At 42.9% G+C, this 16,243-nt stretch overlaps 2 protein-coding genes across 2 annotated transcripts in view; one reads left to right on the top strand and one right to left on the bottom strand.

Moving 5' to 3' along the window:
- Positions 1-6,906, bottom strand: part of LOC141760396 (NLR family CARD domain-containing protein 3-like) — a 32,596-nt gene extending 25,690 nt beyond the window's left edge. The window contains exons 1-5 of the mRNA XM_074623187.1: positions 6,807-6,906; positions 4,856-4,972; positions 4,630-4,746; positions 4,395-4,505; positions 2,529-2,639 (exon numbers count right to left, since the gene is read on the bottom strand). Coding sequence (XP_074479288.1) covers positions 2,529-2,639; positions 4,395-4,505; positions 4,630-4,746; positions 4,856-4,944 — 428 coding nt within the window. The 5' untranslated portion in view covers positions 4,945-4,972; positions 6,807-6,906. The remainder of the gene's footprint in view (positions 1-2,528; positions 2,640-4,394; positions 4,506-4,629; positions 4,747-4,855; positions 4,973-6,806) is intronic.
- Positions 6,907-6,947: 41 nt separating this feature from the next.
- The window catches only part of LOC141760417 (transcription factor 7-like), a 37,757-nt gene continuing 28,461 nt past the window's right edge, over positions 6,948-16,243 (top strand). Inside the window, exon 1 of the mRNA XM_074623236.1 lies at positions 6,948-7,081. Within this exon, the coding sequence (XP_074479337.1) occupies positions 6,980-7,081 (102 nt within the window). The 5' untranslated portion in view covers positions 6,948-6,979. The remainder of the gene's footprint in view (positions 7,082-16,243) is intronic.

The following is a 16,243-nucleotide window of genomic DNA, read 5'->3' as shown; positions in this document are numbered from 1 at the left end:
CGCGAGCAACAGAACGCTGACTTTAGTTGACTTAACGGCCACAGGTGTCGCTGTTAACAAACAATTCTGATTTTTACAAACAGTCCCTTTAAATGTTTACTAGTCCTGCTGATCCCACTGAGAATCAACAGCTCAGTCTGCAGCTGTTTGTAGCTTTCAGCTCACTGTTTTCTTCAGTCAGTTTGGTTTAGTCCCAACAGCTCTCACCAACCCCTCCATATTCACCTTATGCTGCCACGCACATTTTTCACTTCCGGCTGGAACGTAGTTGTGTTAGTTCTTCCAGTTTAGTGCCAGCAGTGCTATTAAGCAGCTACACTGCGGTGATCGGATGGTTTTACCAGAGACGGTTTTACAACACCACATCCATCAGCCATCAATGAGTGGAAGGACAACGTACCAAAATGGCCTGAAATCACATATGAGGACATTTGTACTGTCTCCTGGTTAAGATGGTTCCGCTATGAGGAGCTACAAAAGTACAGAAGCATATCAGTACACCGACCGGTCAGCATACAAAAGCATGGCGTTGTGTCGACAGCGTTTTTGTAAACTCTCACTGCCAGATAGATGCCGGGTGGACAAAGCAAAGAGTATAGAAGCAAAGAGACTAAACTTCAGAGTTTTCTTCACCATTTTGGACTTGCGGGTAAATTGTTGGCAGTGGTGGGTGAAATCATCAGGACATCCGCCACTTTAGCAGACAGGGAAAACGCTAGAGATGGGAAAAGAGAACCGTAGTTGTCCGCTTTCTTGGCATCTAATGCCTCTGTGACTATCGACTCCTCTTATTGGTGTGCTCTCTGACAGTTACTCATGCACAATGACGCGTAAGCACACTGTTTCAGTTTGGGACCATAGACACGACAGAGAGAAAAAAAAAGTGCTCAACAACGTGGCGCTACTAAACCTGAGGGGGTGCACCCTATTTTTCTCTGATAATTCTACACTGTGAACAACAAAACTGTGTTTAAATCAGCAGGAGGAGAGTTTGTAACGTTAGCTGTTAGCAGCCGGTGGGCAGCACAGTCCTGACTGGAAAATAGTGGAGCTACTAACGTTAACGGAGGTGCCATTCAGTTATTATTATGAGGCGTTCAAAGTCTGCTCAGGAAAATGACTATTGGGCGAAGGTTAATTACAATGTTATCATGATGTGTTCAAATGAAATCTCGTAAAATTAAGTTTTTGGTGAGAAACTTGAATAAATCCAGTTGTTTGAAGGAGATTTTTTCACATCAATATTAAATAGATATTAGAGAGAGAATTATGACCTGTTTAACTTCTTAACACTAGCTCTAAGCAACTTGCCAAGATTTTTTTTAATCAAAGCAAATATTTAAATAATCATTATCATTTGAATTGTGTGTTTTTATGCAAATAACCACTATAGATGACATAGCAAAGTACAGTACAGTACTGTATACACTACCCTCCCTCCACTGTGTAATTCCAACACTGTAATTTACCGTGTATATCATGTTTTTTTATGTAAAATATATTGAACATTGAATGACATTAGATCTAAAATGTTATTCTTTCATTTAGCGCAGAGATTTCAAAATCGACAGATACAATTTCTGAGTGGCAGACAAACACAAATACTTGTCTCCCACAGTGGCAGGAAGTAAAGAAAGATAATTTCAGACCTGTTTACAAACGCTTATTAAATATATGATTTATTGTTTTACACAAGCCATTTTGGTAGCATAGAAATAATTTTGATTTAGTTTTGTACGGCCCTTTTTAAGCAGACTTTTTTAGTCGCTTTCAGTCCAAAATGGCGGAAGTGTAGCTTTGTTGCTGGGCGCTGATGTTGCAATGAAACGACCAATTGACTTTTACTTCTTGGCAATATACGTACTTTGGCCAAAGGTCCACACTAGAGAGTTTATTGATCCCGAAGGAAATTTAGGAGACTGGAAATTTAGGACTTGTCACCGCAGGCCACAATGCAAAAACCCAAACTCCTGTTTTCCACTATCTAGCTACCTAGCAGCTAACTCAGGCTAGATAACTAAAGCTGGCTAGCTAGCTATTGCCAAATTGCTAGCTATAAATAGCTAAGGCTAGCGCTAGCTAGCTGCTAGCTAGCTGCTAGCAATTTGACGATAGATAAATAGCTAGCGGCTAGAACCTCCAGCAGCTCCAGTGGAGCTGCTCAGTGTCAGACTGGTTGTACTGGGCAGCTCCCAGTGTGAATGAGGTTGACTGAAAAAGAGATCTCACAACTGACAGTCTAATAAAAAACATTTTGTTCAGTTTGTTTTGGTTGAAGGATACGGAGCAGGTATGACGTCACGTTACTCAGACTACAACAATAAAAACGGTAACTTCCTTCTACCTCCGCATAGACTCAAATGAAGCAAATATATCGATTCTGGCATTAAAAATTGAAAAAACAATTGCGATACATACTGTAGGTGAATAATTTTTTGTCCCACCCCTAGTGTCCATCTTTATATTTAACTTCCCTAACGTCTGATATCATCATCACTTTGTTTTCATTATCAGTTTGAAATCCTCACCTTTGTTCATCAGAATGGCGTCCATCTTTGAAGCATATAGGATGACCCATAGACCAGTCACTCTTCATGGACACACAACTGGGTTCAGGTTCAGGTTTTTCCAGCTTCCTCCTGATAGAAACACGAGATAAATTCAGCACTGCACTCACAACACACTGAGACAAAACCTGTCAGTGATTTAATACACCTACTGTACACAGTATATTTGTCTTCAGGTAGTTTTTGGTTACATTTTGTATGAATTCAATGTTAAATTGAATGTTTCAATGAATATTTTAAAGCTGTATTCAGTGCAGTGAGCAGCAGAGGCAGGAAATGATGCTGTGGGGTGATCATATTAGTTAAACACTAATGCCGTATTATTGATAAAAAGTCCAGCTCTGCTTTTCCTGCAATGTGTGAAACCCAAAGTGTTTCCATCCTTTACTGGATGTGTAGTGTTTACCACGCTGGATTTAACATGTGAGGGTGCAGGTCGTATCCACGCTGACCCTCCAACGGTTTATACTTCCTCGTTTCAGCTCGCTGAGGTTTGTTTTGGTTGACGGATACGGAACAGATATGACGTCAAGTTACTGAGACTACAACATTAAAAGCAGTAACTTCCTTCTACCTCCACATAGACTCAAAGGAAGCAAATACATCGATTCTGGCATTAAAACATCTATTTCAAAATCGTGAAAAAAAAATTGCAATACATACTAAGGGTGGAACGGTTCGTGTATTTGACCCGAACCGTTCGGTTTAGGACGTTCGGTTCGCGACATCCTTTCGGTTTGCCGTTACCCAAACAGTTGTTTATGTTTACTACTCGCACGCGTGGAACAGAAACTCTGGAGCGTGACTTTTACCCGGAAAGTTTTGGCAGCGCACCAGGAATGATAACAGCGCTGTAGCGCCCAGTAGCTCATGATAGTCAAGTTAAACTCACAAGGATTTGTGTCAGACTGTACGCCGACACTGTTCAACTGAAGTCGGGTTTATATGAGGACACTTGAAACATTTAATTACGACGGCATCACCCGAATGTGTCGATCAGCGGAGCGAAACAAAAGCAGACTGGACGGAGAGTCCGTTCCCCCACAGCGTTCAGACAGCCTCCCACTGCAGATTCACACCGTGCCAAAGTAATATCTAATGCTATAACAGTGTTTATCGCTGCATATACGACCACACTCCATCATAAACTATACAGAATTAAAGCATATGGTCAAAGAGCGTGACCCTTCACGTGTGAATGTTAGTCTGTTGTGCCTGCCCTGTAGAAACTAGCATAAGCAGCAGTAGAGGATTTACCAACAGCCTTAAGATGGAACATTACATTTACATTACAGACATTTGGGATTTTATTTTTGTAATTTATTTCTTCTTATTGACAATATGTCAGTATTTGAGTGCCTTAACTGTTATAATAAGAATTATGACCAATGAGACAGTGTTGAATGAGTGGGAGATGAAAAGCTAACCGTTTCTTAGCATAGTTCTGGTTGAGCTTATGCTTCAATGTATGGCCTTAGTTTATAATTTCATCATATTTATATGAAAATAATAAAGCTGTATTTTTTGTTTACACTAATTACTGTAGAAGAGCTGTTCTTTCAATTAAGATTTGACAATGAAGAAGTGTTTATGTTCTTTATGTAAGCCATACTTTTGTTAAGGTAAACATTTCTTTACTTATTTTTGCCAAATAAATGAAAAGCATGTTGAAATCAGAACATGACCTCCTCGCTGGAACATTAATGAACCGAACCGTACCCAAAACCGTGATATGAACCCAACCGTGAATTCTGTGAACCGTTCCGACCCTAATACATACTGTAGGTTAATCATTTTTTGTTTTCATTATCAGTTTGAAATCCTCACCTTTGTTCATCAGAGCGGCGTCCATCTTTGAAGCATATAGGATGACCCATAGACCAGTCACTCTTCATGGACACACAGCTGGATTCAGGTCTGGGTTTTTCCAGCTTCCTCCTGATAGAAACACAAAATAAATTCAGCACTGCACTCACAACACACTGAGACAAAACCTGTCAGTGATTTAATACACCTACTGTACACAGTATATTTGTCTTCATTATCAGTTTGAAATCCTCACCGTTGTTCAACAGAGCGGCGTCCATCTTTGAAGGTTATAGGACGTCCCATAGACCAGTCACTCTTCATGGACACACAGCTGGGTTCAGGTTCAGGACTGTCTGGTTCCTGATGGATCCTGATAGAAAGAAATCCATTAAAGCTCACATATTAAGAAACATTGTCAGTGAATCAAAGACTTTGTGACATGGAGAAGAGTCGTGGACAGTTAGAGATGGTCAACTGACCTCTGAGCTCTGGTCTGGCTAGCATGATCCCCACGCAGAGTGGTTTTAGAGGGAGAGACTCCCTCCTCTTTGTCCTCACACTGACTCATAGCAGAGCCTTCACATGAAGCCAACAAGCTGCTGGGAGAGCTCACACATGAATCCTCTTCATCATGACTAACACACAGCACTCATTCACCTCAATACTAAATACACTCATGGGACTGTTCCCATGTTGTTGGCACTTTGAGCTGCAGTCATACCTAAGAAATGACATTCACAATAGGGATGTGCATTCCAAGCAAAAATACTATTCACAAATCACTGTCAACTAGTCGATTATTATTCCAAAAATGCTGCATAACCCACATTTTCTCTGCCTTTCTTTGACGACATCACTTTTCACTTCTATTTGACGGACTTTGAAAAGCTCTTCAACATTTGAAATGTTCCTCTTTTTCCAAGTCTACTACATCCAGTCAGAGTGGTAACACTTTACAATAAGGGACACAAAAATGAGTAGTTACTGGGGAAGGAATGAGGAAGGAATGAAGAAGGAATGAAGAAGGAGTGAGGGAGGAATGAGGGAGGAATAAGGAAGGAATGAGGAAGGAATGAGGGAGGAATGAAGAAGGAGTGAGGAAGGAATGAAGAAGGAATGAGGAAGGAATGAGGGAGGAATGAAGAAGGAATGAGGAAGGAATGAGGGAGGAATAAGGAAGGAATGAAGAAGGAATGAGGAAGGAATGAAGAAGGAATGAGGAAGGAATGAGGGAGGAATGAAGAAGGAATTAGGGAGGAATGAGGAAGGAATGAAGAAGGAATGAGGAAGGAATGAGGGAGGAATGAAGAAGGAATAAGGGAGGAATGAAGAAGGAATGAAGAAGGAATGAGGAAGGAATGAAGAAGGAATGAGGGACTCCTCAGTAACTATTCTATATGATGTCTTACTTTACTTGGGGGTAATAATCAGAATGAATGAGTCGTTACTAGTTTACCTAACTGCTAGTGAACCACTAGTTAATGAGTAACTCCCAATCAGATTTGATAAAGTAGCTAATGATTATAAAAGGAGTGAGGAATGAATCAGGAAGGACTTGATGATTGATAACTGGTTAATGAGTACTTCTCTAATAATTGCTAATGGAGGACTATATAGTAGATAATGATGAGTGACTAGAGACCAGACTGGGAGGTCCTATATTAATGAATCATTAAGTAATAATGATTAGTTCATGAATATATGTGACTTAATCAGCTGCTGAGAGGCACAAAACTAGTAACGAGAGACTAATACGGAGTAGTTACTGAGGAGTCCCTCATTCGTTCACTAGTCACTACTCACATGTTTGTGCCCCTTATTCTAAAGTGTTACCATGCCATTATTATTTCAAAACAGTCAAGTATGGTCTAAATTGTTCAGGGTGTAAAGAAAATCACAAAATCCCTTATTTATTTAAAATTATTGTTTTTATATCAATATTTACAAAGATGCACAAAGCTTGATGGAAATTAATTTAAATGTCTTAAAAATATTATAAAAGTTAAAAAAGCAAAATGTATAAAAATGAACATGATAGTGATGTTGTGATGAAAACTATAAAAAATAAAGATGTTACAGATTAAAATCTTAACCACTATATGTGATTGTGTGTGTCTGATTCTGTGTGTATGTTCATAATCTGATGGTTACAAATTGATTTTTAATTTTTATTTAGGAGTCAAAAGTGACCGTTAACTACTGGACACACGAGCTTCATATTCAACTGCAGAACACGTGACACAGCCGTTTGTTCCAAACACTAACATGCACGCGCACTGGGCGTTACCGCGCGCGTAGGCCACAGATGTGTCCGTGTATTATTTAGTCTTTTCATATTCAACTGGGAATCATAAATCTTAATATTAAAGAAAAGAATCGTTCTTTGGTTATTCGGTAACGAATCCAACAGAAACAGAGTCGTTTACAAACCTTTTTAGAAGGAGAGAAGAAGAAGAAACTGCGACACGACCGAGCTCAAAGTGAAACTAAACTGGACCTCTCGTGGTTTAGGTATATCCTGCTATCTGACTTCAAAATAAAAGCACCGTCCTGATGAAGGCGACAGGCCATTTCATCCAAAGACATCCACCCAGTACAGATGGATGCGGATGGATGTCTATGATTTCATCAGCAGCAGAGACAAAAGAAATGTCCACTTGTCACTTTGTTTCAACGCTTCTTCGTCGACATTAGTTTGGATGATGGTGAAGTTAGTTTGTTGTCAAGTTTGTTCACAGAGAAAGAGGAAGTCTCTGGACAACCAGACACAGCGACGAGTCTTCAAAAAGACCGTTTTGATTTCACTCTAAATGTTGGATGTCTTCATCTCATCAATGTAACTCTGATCTCATGTGTTTGTGACTCTTCACCTCTAAGCTGCAGTAATGTGTTTCTGTCACAAGATGGCGCCAGAGTAAACATGACTGACTGAAGAGTTGGAGAGTTCAACACCACTACATAATCACAATACTACACTATCTGTCATGGAGGAAGAAGTACTATACTTCAACTTTACTTTATCAAGTAAACTTTAAGTAAATGTAAAGGATATATTCCCCAAGTATACTTTATGTAGTAAGTATACTAATATCAATGTACTAGTAGTATACTTCTAAGTGTACTACTTATACTTCTTGGGACTAAAGTGGCCCACTTTTTGGTTTATAAAAGTACTTTTAAGTGTACTTTAAGTGTAAGAACAGTAAACTTTGATTACACAACTAGTTTACATATAAGTTTTATTTTGTACTGCAACTATACTATAAGTGTACTGATAGTTTACTAGTTTTATACTTGTAGTCCACTTTATAGTTTATGAAAGTACACTTTAAAGTATACTCTCAGTAAACCACTAGTTTAATAGTTTTTATACTGCAACTATACTATATATTTGTAGCCCACTTTTTAGCAGAGACGGGGACTCGAGTCACACTGAAGTCACACACAGTGACTTGAGACTCGTCTTATTATTATATCATTGCTATTATAATTATATTATTATCGTGAACAGATAATCTAAACACTTAGAAAAATGTTGATGAATTGAAGTAAATTCATATCAAAGCATCCTTTTACAAACTCACACACTTTAATAGGCTACGCTATCATGAAGTCAGCACAACTACAAGCATACCTAGTATAGTATACCCTTCTTTAGGCCTATAAGGTAGAATACTTCATTATACTTTACTTAAATACATCTCGATCAAAAGATTAAGTACAAGTAGGCCTATAAGCCAAGTATACTTTCACTTTTCTGTATACTTGTCGGTATGAGTCAAGTATACTTAGACTGTTCTGTATACTTGTCGGTATGAGCCAAGTATACTTTTGTTAAGTATATCTCTGATAAGTACATACAAAGTAAACTGAAAGTATACACTCTTATTGTAAGTTTAAAGAGCACACTTGAATAAACTTCTTTTTGGTATGGTCACTCAGTAAAGAATGCATCAGCAGCTGTTTGGTCAAATCATGTGACCTTATTTAAGGTGCAAACTCAGGTAACTAATTGCTTAGTGTTATTTTACCATAAATCATTTGTACCAATTCTTCTTTTTTTGACAAAAACTGAGTTAAATCGAACTTAGAACCGAATGACTGACATGAACAGGACAATAAAGTTACTGGACAAAATCAGTAGCTGGCTGGGAGTTCCTGTTTGACGGGTGAAAAAAAAAAGGATCCACCGTTTTGGAACACTCTCATGAGAGTTTCTCTAGTTCGCGAGATTTTGTGTTTGTGTATTCCTGTTCTGCAGGCATCCTTTATCTCTACACTTGTAGCTGAGTAGCATTTACATGCTAATTTGAGTGCCGTGTTTAATGTGTTTTAGATGAAGGTTTTAATAATGTAATTTAGTGGTGAATAAAGTTCAAGGTTATTTTTTGTTGTCTTCAAAGCCTGTCGCTCCTTTGTGGAGCATAGGCCGTTGACCACAGTTCGCCAGAGTCTTTTGTCCTGGGCTTTCCTCTCCAGTTGTTTCCATGTCAGCCCGCTCTGTTTGATGTTCGTGTCAAGGTCCCTGCGCCAGGTGTTCTTGGGCCGGCCTCTCCTTCTTTTGCCTTGTGGGTTCCATCTAAGGGCCTGCCTGGTGATGCTGGTACTCGGTTTCTGGAGTGTGTGGCCAATCCATCCCCATCTCCTTCTCCTGATCTCTTCTTCAACAGGTTTTTGACCTGTTCTCTGCCAAAGATCATTGTTGCTGATGGTATCTGGCCAGTGGATGTTTAAGATCCACCTCAGGCAGTTGTTTATGAATGTTTGTACTTTTGTTATTGTGGTCTTGGTTGTCCTCCACGTCTCTGAACCATAGAGGAGTATTGGTTTGATGTTGGAGTTGAAGAGTCTGAGCTTTGTCCGCCGGCTGATTTCTTTGGAGCTCCAGATATTCTTAAGTTGTATGAATGAAGCCTTTGCCTTGCTGATTCTGGCTCTGACATCTGCATCCGTTCCGCCCTGCTTATTGATGACACTACCGAGATATGTAAAGGCTTCCACTTCTTCAAGTGCTGTTCCCTCCAAGGTCACTGAGTCTTCGCTGGTTGTGTTGACCTTGAGGACTTTACTTTTCCCTTTATGGATGTTGAGGCCTATTTGTGATGATGTGTCTGCCAGTATTCTTGTCTTTTCTTGCATCTGTTGTCGACTGTGAGACAGCAAAGCCAGGTCATCAGCAAAGTCTAAGTCATCTAGCTGTGTTGTAAGTGTCCACTGGATCCCGTTTCTCCTCTGTGCTGTTGTGGTCTTCATTATCCAATCGATAGCAAGGAGGAAGAGGAAAGGGGACAGTAGACAGCCTTGCCTGACGCCGGTCTTCACTTGGAAGCTTCTGGTAAGCTATCCTCCATGGATAACTCTGCAGGTCATCCCTGCGTAAGAGTTCCTGATTATGTTGACCATTTTTTCTGGAATTCCATGGTATCGAAGCAGTTTCCAGAGGATGCTTCTGTCAACACTGTCAAATGCCTTTTCATAGTCTATGAAGTTGATGTACAGTGGAGAATTCCATTCCAATGACTGATCCAACTATGATGCGGAGAGTTGCGATCTTGTCCACGCATGATCTATTCTGCCGAAAGCCTGCTTGCTGGTCTCTTAGCAATGGGTCCACGGCTTTCTTTATTCGTTCCAGGAGAATTCTGTTGAATATCTTTCCTGGCAATGAGAGAAGCATGATTCCTCTGTAGTTAGAGTATTTGCTCAGGTCTCCTTTCTTGGGGAGCTTAACCAGATAGCCCTTTTGCCAGTCTGTTGGTACTTCCTCCTTCTCCCAGATCTTCTGGAACAGTGGGTGCAGCATCTCTACAGAGGTGTCCATGTCTGCCTTCAGCGCCTCTGCCGGAATGTTGTCTGGTTTTGCCGCCTCTTCTGCTTCTTTAGCCAGGCTGTCGATGTAATTTCTCTTGTCCTTCTTCGCACTTTTCTTTACCCTATCTTTTGACCTCTGTGTATTCTTGTTGGGCTTTTGCCCTGGTTGTTCTTGTACGACAGTTGTTGATCTCTGCCTTCTTCTGTCTTCTCTCTTCTATCTTGTGTTGAGTTTCTGCTGATATCCACTCTTTCTGCTGGCACTTCTTTAGTCCGATCACTTCCTGACATGTTGTTGTGACGGCCTCTCTTATCTTTTCCCATTGATCTTGCATGTCTTCTTCCATGCGCAGATCTTGCAATACCTGGAATCTGTTCTTCAGATTCAGCGTGTACTCCTCCCTTTTCTGTGTCTCTTCCAAAAGGCGGACGCTGAACTTCTGTCTCTTTGTTGTTGTTTCCATCCAGTGCTTCTTCAGTTTCAGCTTCAGAGTGGCAACTAGCAGGTGGTGATCTGATGCTATGACTGCTCCTCTCCTCACCCGTAGGTCCTGAAGTGATCTCTTGAACTTCCTGGTTATACAGAAGTGGTCTATCTGGTTCTCTGTCACGCCATCCGGTGATCGCTTTATGAATACTCTTGTGTGGAAAGACGTTTCCACCTATGACTAGGTGGTTCAGAGCACAGGTGTCTGCAAATCTCTCTCCATTCTTACTCATCTCTCCCAAACCCTGCTTGCCCATTACTTCTTCATAGCCTGTGTTGTCTCTTCCGGTCTTTGCATTGAAGTCCCCCATGAGAATACTGATGTCTTTTCCCTATATCTGTTCCAGGATGCTCTGCAGTCTGTTATAAAAGTCATCTTTATTTTCACCGTTGCTGTCGTTGGTGCATAGCACTGTATCACATTCATCTTGATCTTCTGCTTCTTAGTTCTGAAAGAAGCTGTTATGATTCTTGGCCCATGTGCTTCCCATCCAATTAGTGCTCTCTGTGCTGTTCTTGATAGAAGAAGACCGACTCCCTCTGTGTGCGGGGCTTTGTCTTCTTCATGGCCAGAGTAGAGTAGCAGCTCTCCTGTCATCAGTCTTTGTTGTCCAGATTGAATCCATCTTGTCTCACCGATTCCCAACAGGTCTAGGTTGTATCTATTCATTTCTGCTGCTACTTGCATGGTCTTTCCGGTCTCATACATGGTCCTAACGTTCCACGTTCCAATCCGGATGTCCCTGGTTGACAGAAGGGGTTTCGGCTCTGTGACTTCCTTGACTTTGTGACTTTCATCACACAGCATCATATTTCCTCTTGATGAGGAACCCTCCTCTACCAGGATTTGATTCTGTCTTTCTGTTGTCAACGTTTCTGTAGAATACAGGTTTTTTACAAGTTGGGGTTGCTAGCCCCAAGCCTAACCTTCCACCATTTCTGGCTTCTGGTGTGTTTTTTTTGTTACCTTCATTTCATTTTATTGTCATTCTGTGATGAAACTACAAAGGATATTGTAGCACCCCCCAGGCTGTACCAGTGGCGGGCCATGCCTATGGGTCTGACCAACTCTCCGGCCACCTTCCAGTGTATGATGGAGCTCGTCCTGAAGGGCCTCCCTTGGCATATATGCATGGTGTAATTGGACAATATACTGATTTACAGTCACTCGTTCGAGGGTCACCTCCTTCACCTCAAGGAGGTTCTGTCCAGGATACAGTGGGCTGGCCTGAAGCTCAATCCAAAAAAATGCAACTTCGCCAAGGACCATGTGGTTTTCCTGGGTCATGTGGTCTCTCAGTAGGGCCTCCAGCCGGACCCTCGTAATACTGAAAAGAACTTGGCCAACCCCCTGCACCCCCTCGGAGGTTAGAGCTTTTGTGGGGCCTCTGTTCATATTACAGGAGGTTTGTGAAAAACTTTTCACAACATGCTGCACCGCTGAATCACCTGGTAGGAAAAAATGTGCCCTTTGAGTGGACTTCTGAGTGTGAGGAGGCTTTTGCCTACCTCAGGCAGGTGCTTATCTCCTCACCGGTGGTGATGCTGCCAAATTTTGCACTCCCATTTAAAATCTACACTGACGCCTCTAAAGATGCAGTGGGAGCGGTGCTGGCACAGGAAGTTGAGGGGCTCGAGAAGGTGATGGCCTACGCCAGCCAGGCTCTCTCCCTCACACAAAAGCGGTGGTCCACTTTCGAGAGGGAACTATGGGAACACAAACACTATGTGGGACTGTCTACTTTCTCCATCATAACTGACTATCGTCCCCTTCTGGGCCTCAGGCGCATGGCTATGGACCATGACCCCACGGGACAGAGGAGTAGGTGGATTTTGGAGCTGGACCCGTTGGACTGGGTCATGATTCACAAGGACGGTTCCCGTCATAACAATGCAGATGCACTGTCCCGTCGGCCTGTTGACCCGGACACCTTAACGGGGGGGGTTCCCCATTGCCTCTGTGGAGGAGCCAAACTACTCCTCATCTCCAGACACGACACACATGAACCAGGATCCTATCTATTCTATCTCCATCAGGGACTCGGAGCTGCTGCCCTTGCAGCGCGAGGACACAGACATTAGCACAGTGTTGGCTTGGTTGGAACCGGGCACAACGAGACCGCCTCGCAGGCTCCTCAGGGGGTAATCTGAGGAAACTATGGATTGAGTTTAACCGTCAGTCACAGGTCACAGGTACCCAGTTCCCAGGCAGAGAGCACCCAAAGGGGGGTCTCAGGCTGTCCGCCCGATGCAGCGGGTGGCTGCGGACATTTTGGAGTTGCCTTTGACCTCCCGGGGGAACAGATAAATTTTAGTAGTGGAGGACTACTTCACTAAGTTTTCTAAACTTGTACGCCCTACAGAACCAGAGAGCTCAAACAGTGGCTCATTGCCTGTTTGAGGATTATGTGTTAGTGCATGGAGTCCTGGAAGTTCTCCACAGTGATCATGTTATGATCTTGTTCACCAAAAGCGTGGACTCAATAGCAGAACACAAACACAAGTCTTTTGAAGGTGTAATAAATCTATAATTTATTACAATAATAGACAAGGAACTGTGAACAGGGCAGGATCTCCTGGAGGTAAGGATCCAGGTTGATTAGGAGCAGCGTGTAGGAGTGAGCAGGCGGGTTGGAGCAGGAAGCAGCCTCAGCTGAACAGACCTGAACAGAGGACAAAACAGGGTGAATCCAAAAATCCAAAAACACAAGCATGAGCAAGTCAAAAACCAAGATACAAGGGAGCCTGAATACGTCATGTACCACAGTGAATGACGGACGATCTGGCGATGAGTTGCAGGAAGACCAGGGTAGATATACTGCTGTTGATTGTGAATGATTGATTTCAGCTGCTCCCAATGCTCGCCCAGAGGAGGAGGAGGAGGAGGAAGGCCACACCTCCCAACACACTGACATACTAGACAAACAGGGAAAAACACACAGGAGACAACAGGGCAGGGAAACAAAGGAAACACAAGGAAACACTAAGCCTACAGGCAGTGCCATCATGACAGATCAGGGCCGCCAGTTTTAGGCAGAGGTAATCCAGAGCCTCTGTAAACTGTTGGGCATAAAGAAAACGCGCACCACTGCTTACAACCCTAAGTCTGATGGCATGGTGGAGCGTCATAACAGAACTCTGATCGATCAGCTGGCTAAGATGTTGCTTTCTCATGGGGGTAAGTGGGACATGTATGTGAAGGAAGTTGCTTTTCCATACAACACCTCCAAGCATTCCAGTACACAGTTCATCCCCTTCTACCTCATGCATGGGCGCAAGGCACGGGTTCCAGCTGACGTGTGTGTGCCCCTTGGCATTCTGGACTACCGGGGCCCTGGATCGCCAACAGAGTATGTGTTGTCCATGGTGGAGCGGCTGGTGTCAGCATTCAGCATGGCTAGACCCAATGTGGCAGAAGCACATGAGAGGCAGAAACTGTATTATGATGAGCGTAGCTGCCACCGTAACTACAGCGTGGGTGCGCTGGTATGGCTAAATAACCCCACTGAGAGCCGTACCAAGCTGGCGCCACACTGGAAGGGCCCCTATCGGGTTGTGCAGGTGCTGGCTTCTGGAGGGGAAGCTGCACTGACATACCGCATCATTAACCCCCTGGACTCAATGGAACGAGCCCAGGTTGTTCAACATGACAGACTCAAACCTTACACTCTGCCATTACCGACACAGACTGTTCCTGCTACTCCTCCTCCCTTCACCTGCCCTCCCGCCTTGGGGGCTTTGCCAGCCTCCCAGCTTCCTGTTGGGGAGGGTCAGTTTCAGACTGGAGGATTAGATTATGGATTTGGGAGGGATTCAGTGGGGTTTGAACCCACTCAGTCTCGCAGGGGGAGAGTGGTACGACCCCCTTCGCACCTTAAAGACTCAAATTCTGAGTTTTTTATGTTGTGGCCTTGTTGCACTTTAATGTTTTCTGGAGTTAAGCACTGTTTTATAGGAGGTATTGTTTACACAGATGTTGGAATAACTGTTTATTACTGTTATTTTGGTGAAGAAACGGGGACGTTTCCAGTTGATGGGGGGAGATGTGTAACAGGAACGATGGAGGCCGGCTCCCGTCCGAGAGCCGTTTTTTTTTATTAATTCAAGGCAGAATGATAGGATGATCTTCTCCGCGTCACGGGCATTCCATGCACTGACTGTGACTGAATGTTGTGTTAATGACGTCCGTGCGACCAATCAGGTGATGACAGACGTGGATCATACCAGCATGCAGGGAGGGGCGGGGATGCGTGGCGCGCTGACGGTCTACAGGTACAGAGCAAGAGGAAGAGGAGGAGAGAAAGAGAGAGGAGTGTGGTGCGCGAATAGCAGACAAGATGAGTGACAGTCGAAAACGAAGCAGCGTGAAAAATGTTGGTATTCTGGAAATTATAAGGTTTAGAATAATTATATTGAATAATTTAAGTGATATATGTGCACACATACTAATCATAGGTCAAAACAGGGCTAAATTTGGCTGAATTATAAAAGGCAGAAGTGATAAAACAAAGAGCCGTTTGGGAGCCGAAAGAGCCGGCTCTTCTTGGTGAGCTGAGCCAAATGATCTGGCTCACTAGAAAGAGCTGTAATTCCCATCACTACTCGTCAGCTAACGCAACAACTATCCAAGGCCTATCGAAGGAGGCTGTTTTCGAAACCGCATACTGCATACTACTGAGGAGCGCAGTATGCAGTATACAGTACATACTGTATACTGCGTTCCTCAGTAGTATGCAGTATGTGACAGTTAAAGTGATGTATTTAGCAGTATGCTAGACGAGGCTTAAGCCTTCAAACCAGCTCTTAAAGCACAGGACAAAAAAACTAACTTGTACCACTATTACAATATTATCAAAAAATACAACTTTGATTTTGTTGTTTATGTTGTGCTTGTTTACTTTATAAGATACTGCAGGTTTAAACTATTTATTCTGACAGCTCATAAAGAAGTCCGACAAACAGGATCATCAACGAGGAGAGACGGGAAATATAAAACATTCATCCACAACGTTTACTTTACTCAAACTGCTTTTTCAGTTACAGCAAAAGGACTGATCTCCCTCCAGATATTAGAGAAATGTTAAAAAAGTGTCATGTTGTCTCATCAGGAACCTCTCTGCCCCGTCAGAAGCTGCTCTTTCCCTCTCCTCTTCTCTCTCCTCTCCTCTTCTCTCTCCTCTTCCTCTCCTCTCATCTTCCCTCGCCACTCTGCTGCTCTGCAGCCGCTCTGTGAGCGTCACTGGCCGGCTCTCCAGCGAGCTACGCCCGCGGGTGATTGTGGAGCTTTTTAACTCGAAAAAAGGCAAATAAACACAGGTTCCTGTTAATTTATAATGGACATCTGTGTTGTGATATTTAAACAAACTATCCGTCAACAAGGAAATCAAAGCCTCTCGTCTACAGACCGGTCTCTAGAGAGCTCCAGCAGCTCATAGCGGTCTCTGAGCGCCACCCCCCTGTGCGTTTTAAATAGGTCTTCCAGTGATGGACTGCTTCACCCGCGGTGTGTTAAAGAGAGATACCACAAGTCCTCCTGCTGCTGGAACACTTTACATCAACACATAATAAA

This window comes from Sebastes fasciatus, chromosome 22, assembly GCF_043250625.1.
Source record: "Sebastes fasciatus isolate fSebFas1 chromosome 22, fSebFas1.pri, whole genome shotgun sequence".
In the NCBI taxonomy this organism is placed as follows: domain Eukaryota; kingdom Metazoa; phylum Chordata; class Actinopteri; order Perciformes; family Sebastidae; genus Sebastes; species Sebastes fasciatus.
The sequence above is the reverse complement of the archived record's forward strand: the minus strand, read 5'-3'. Positions and strand labels throughout refer to the sequence as shown.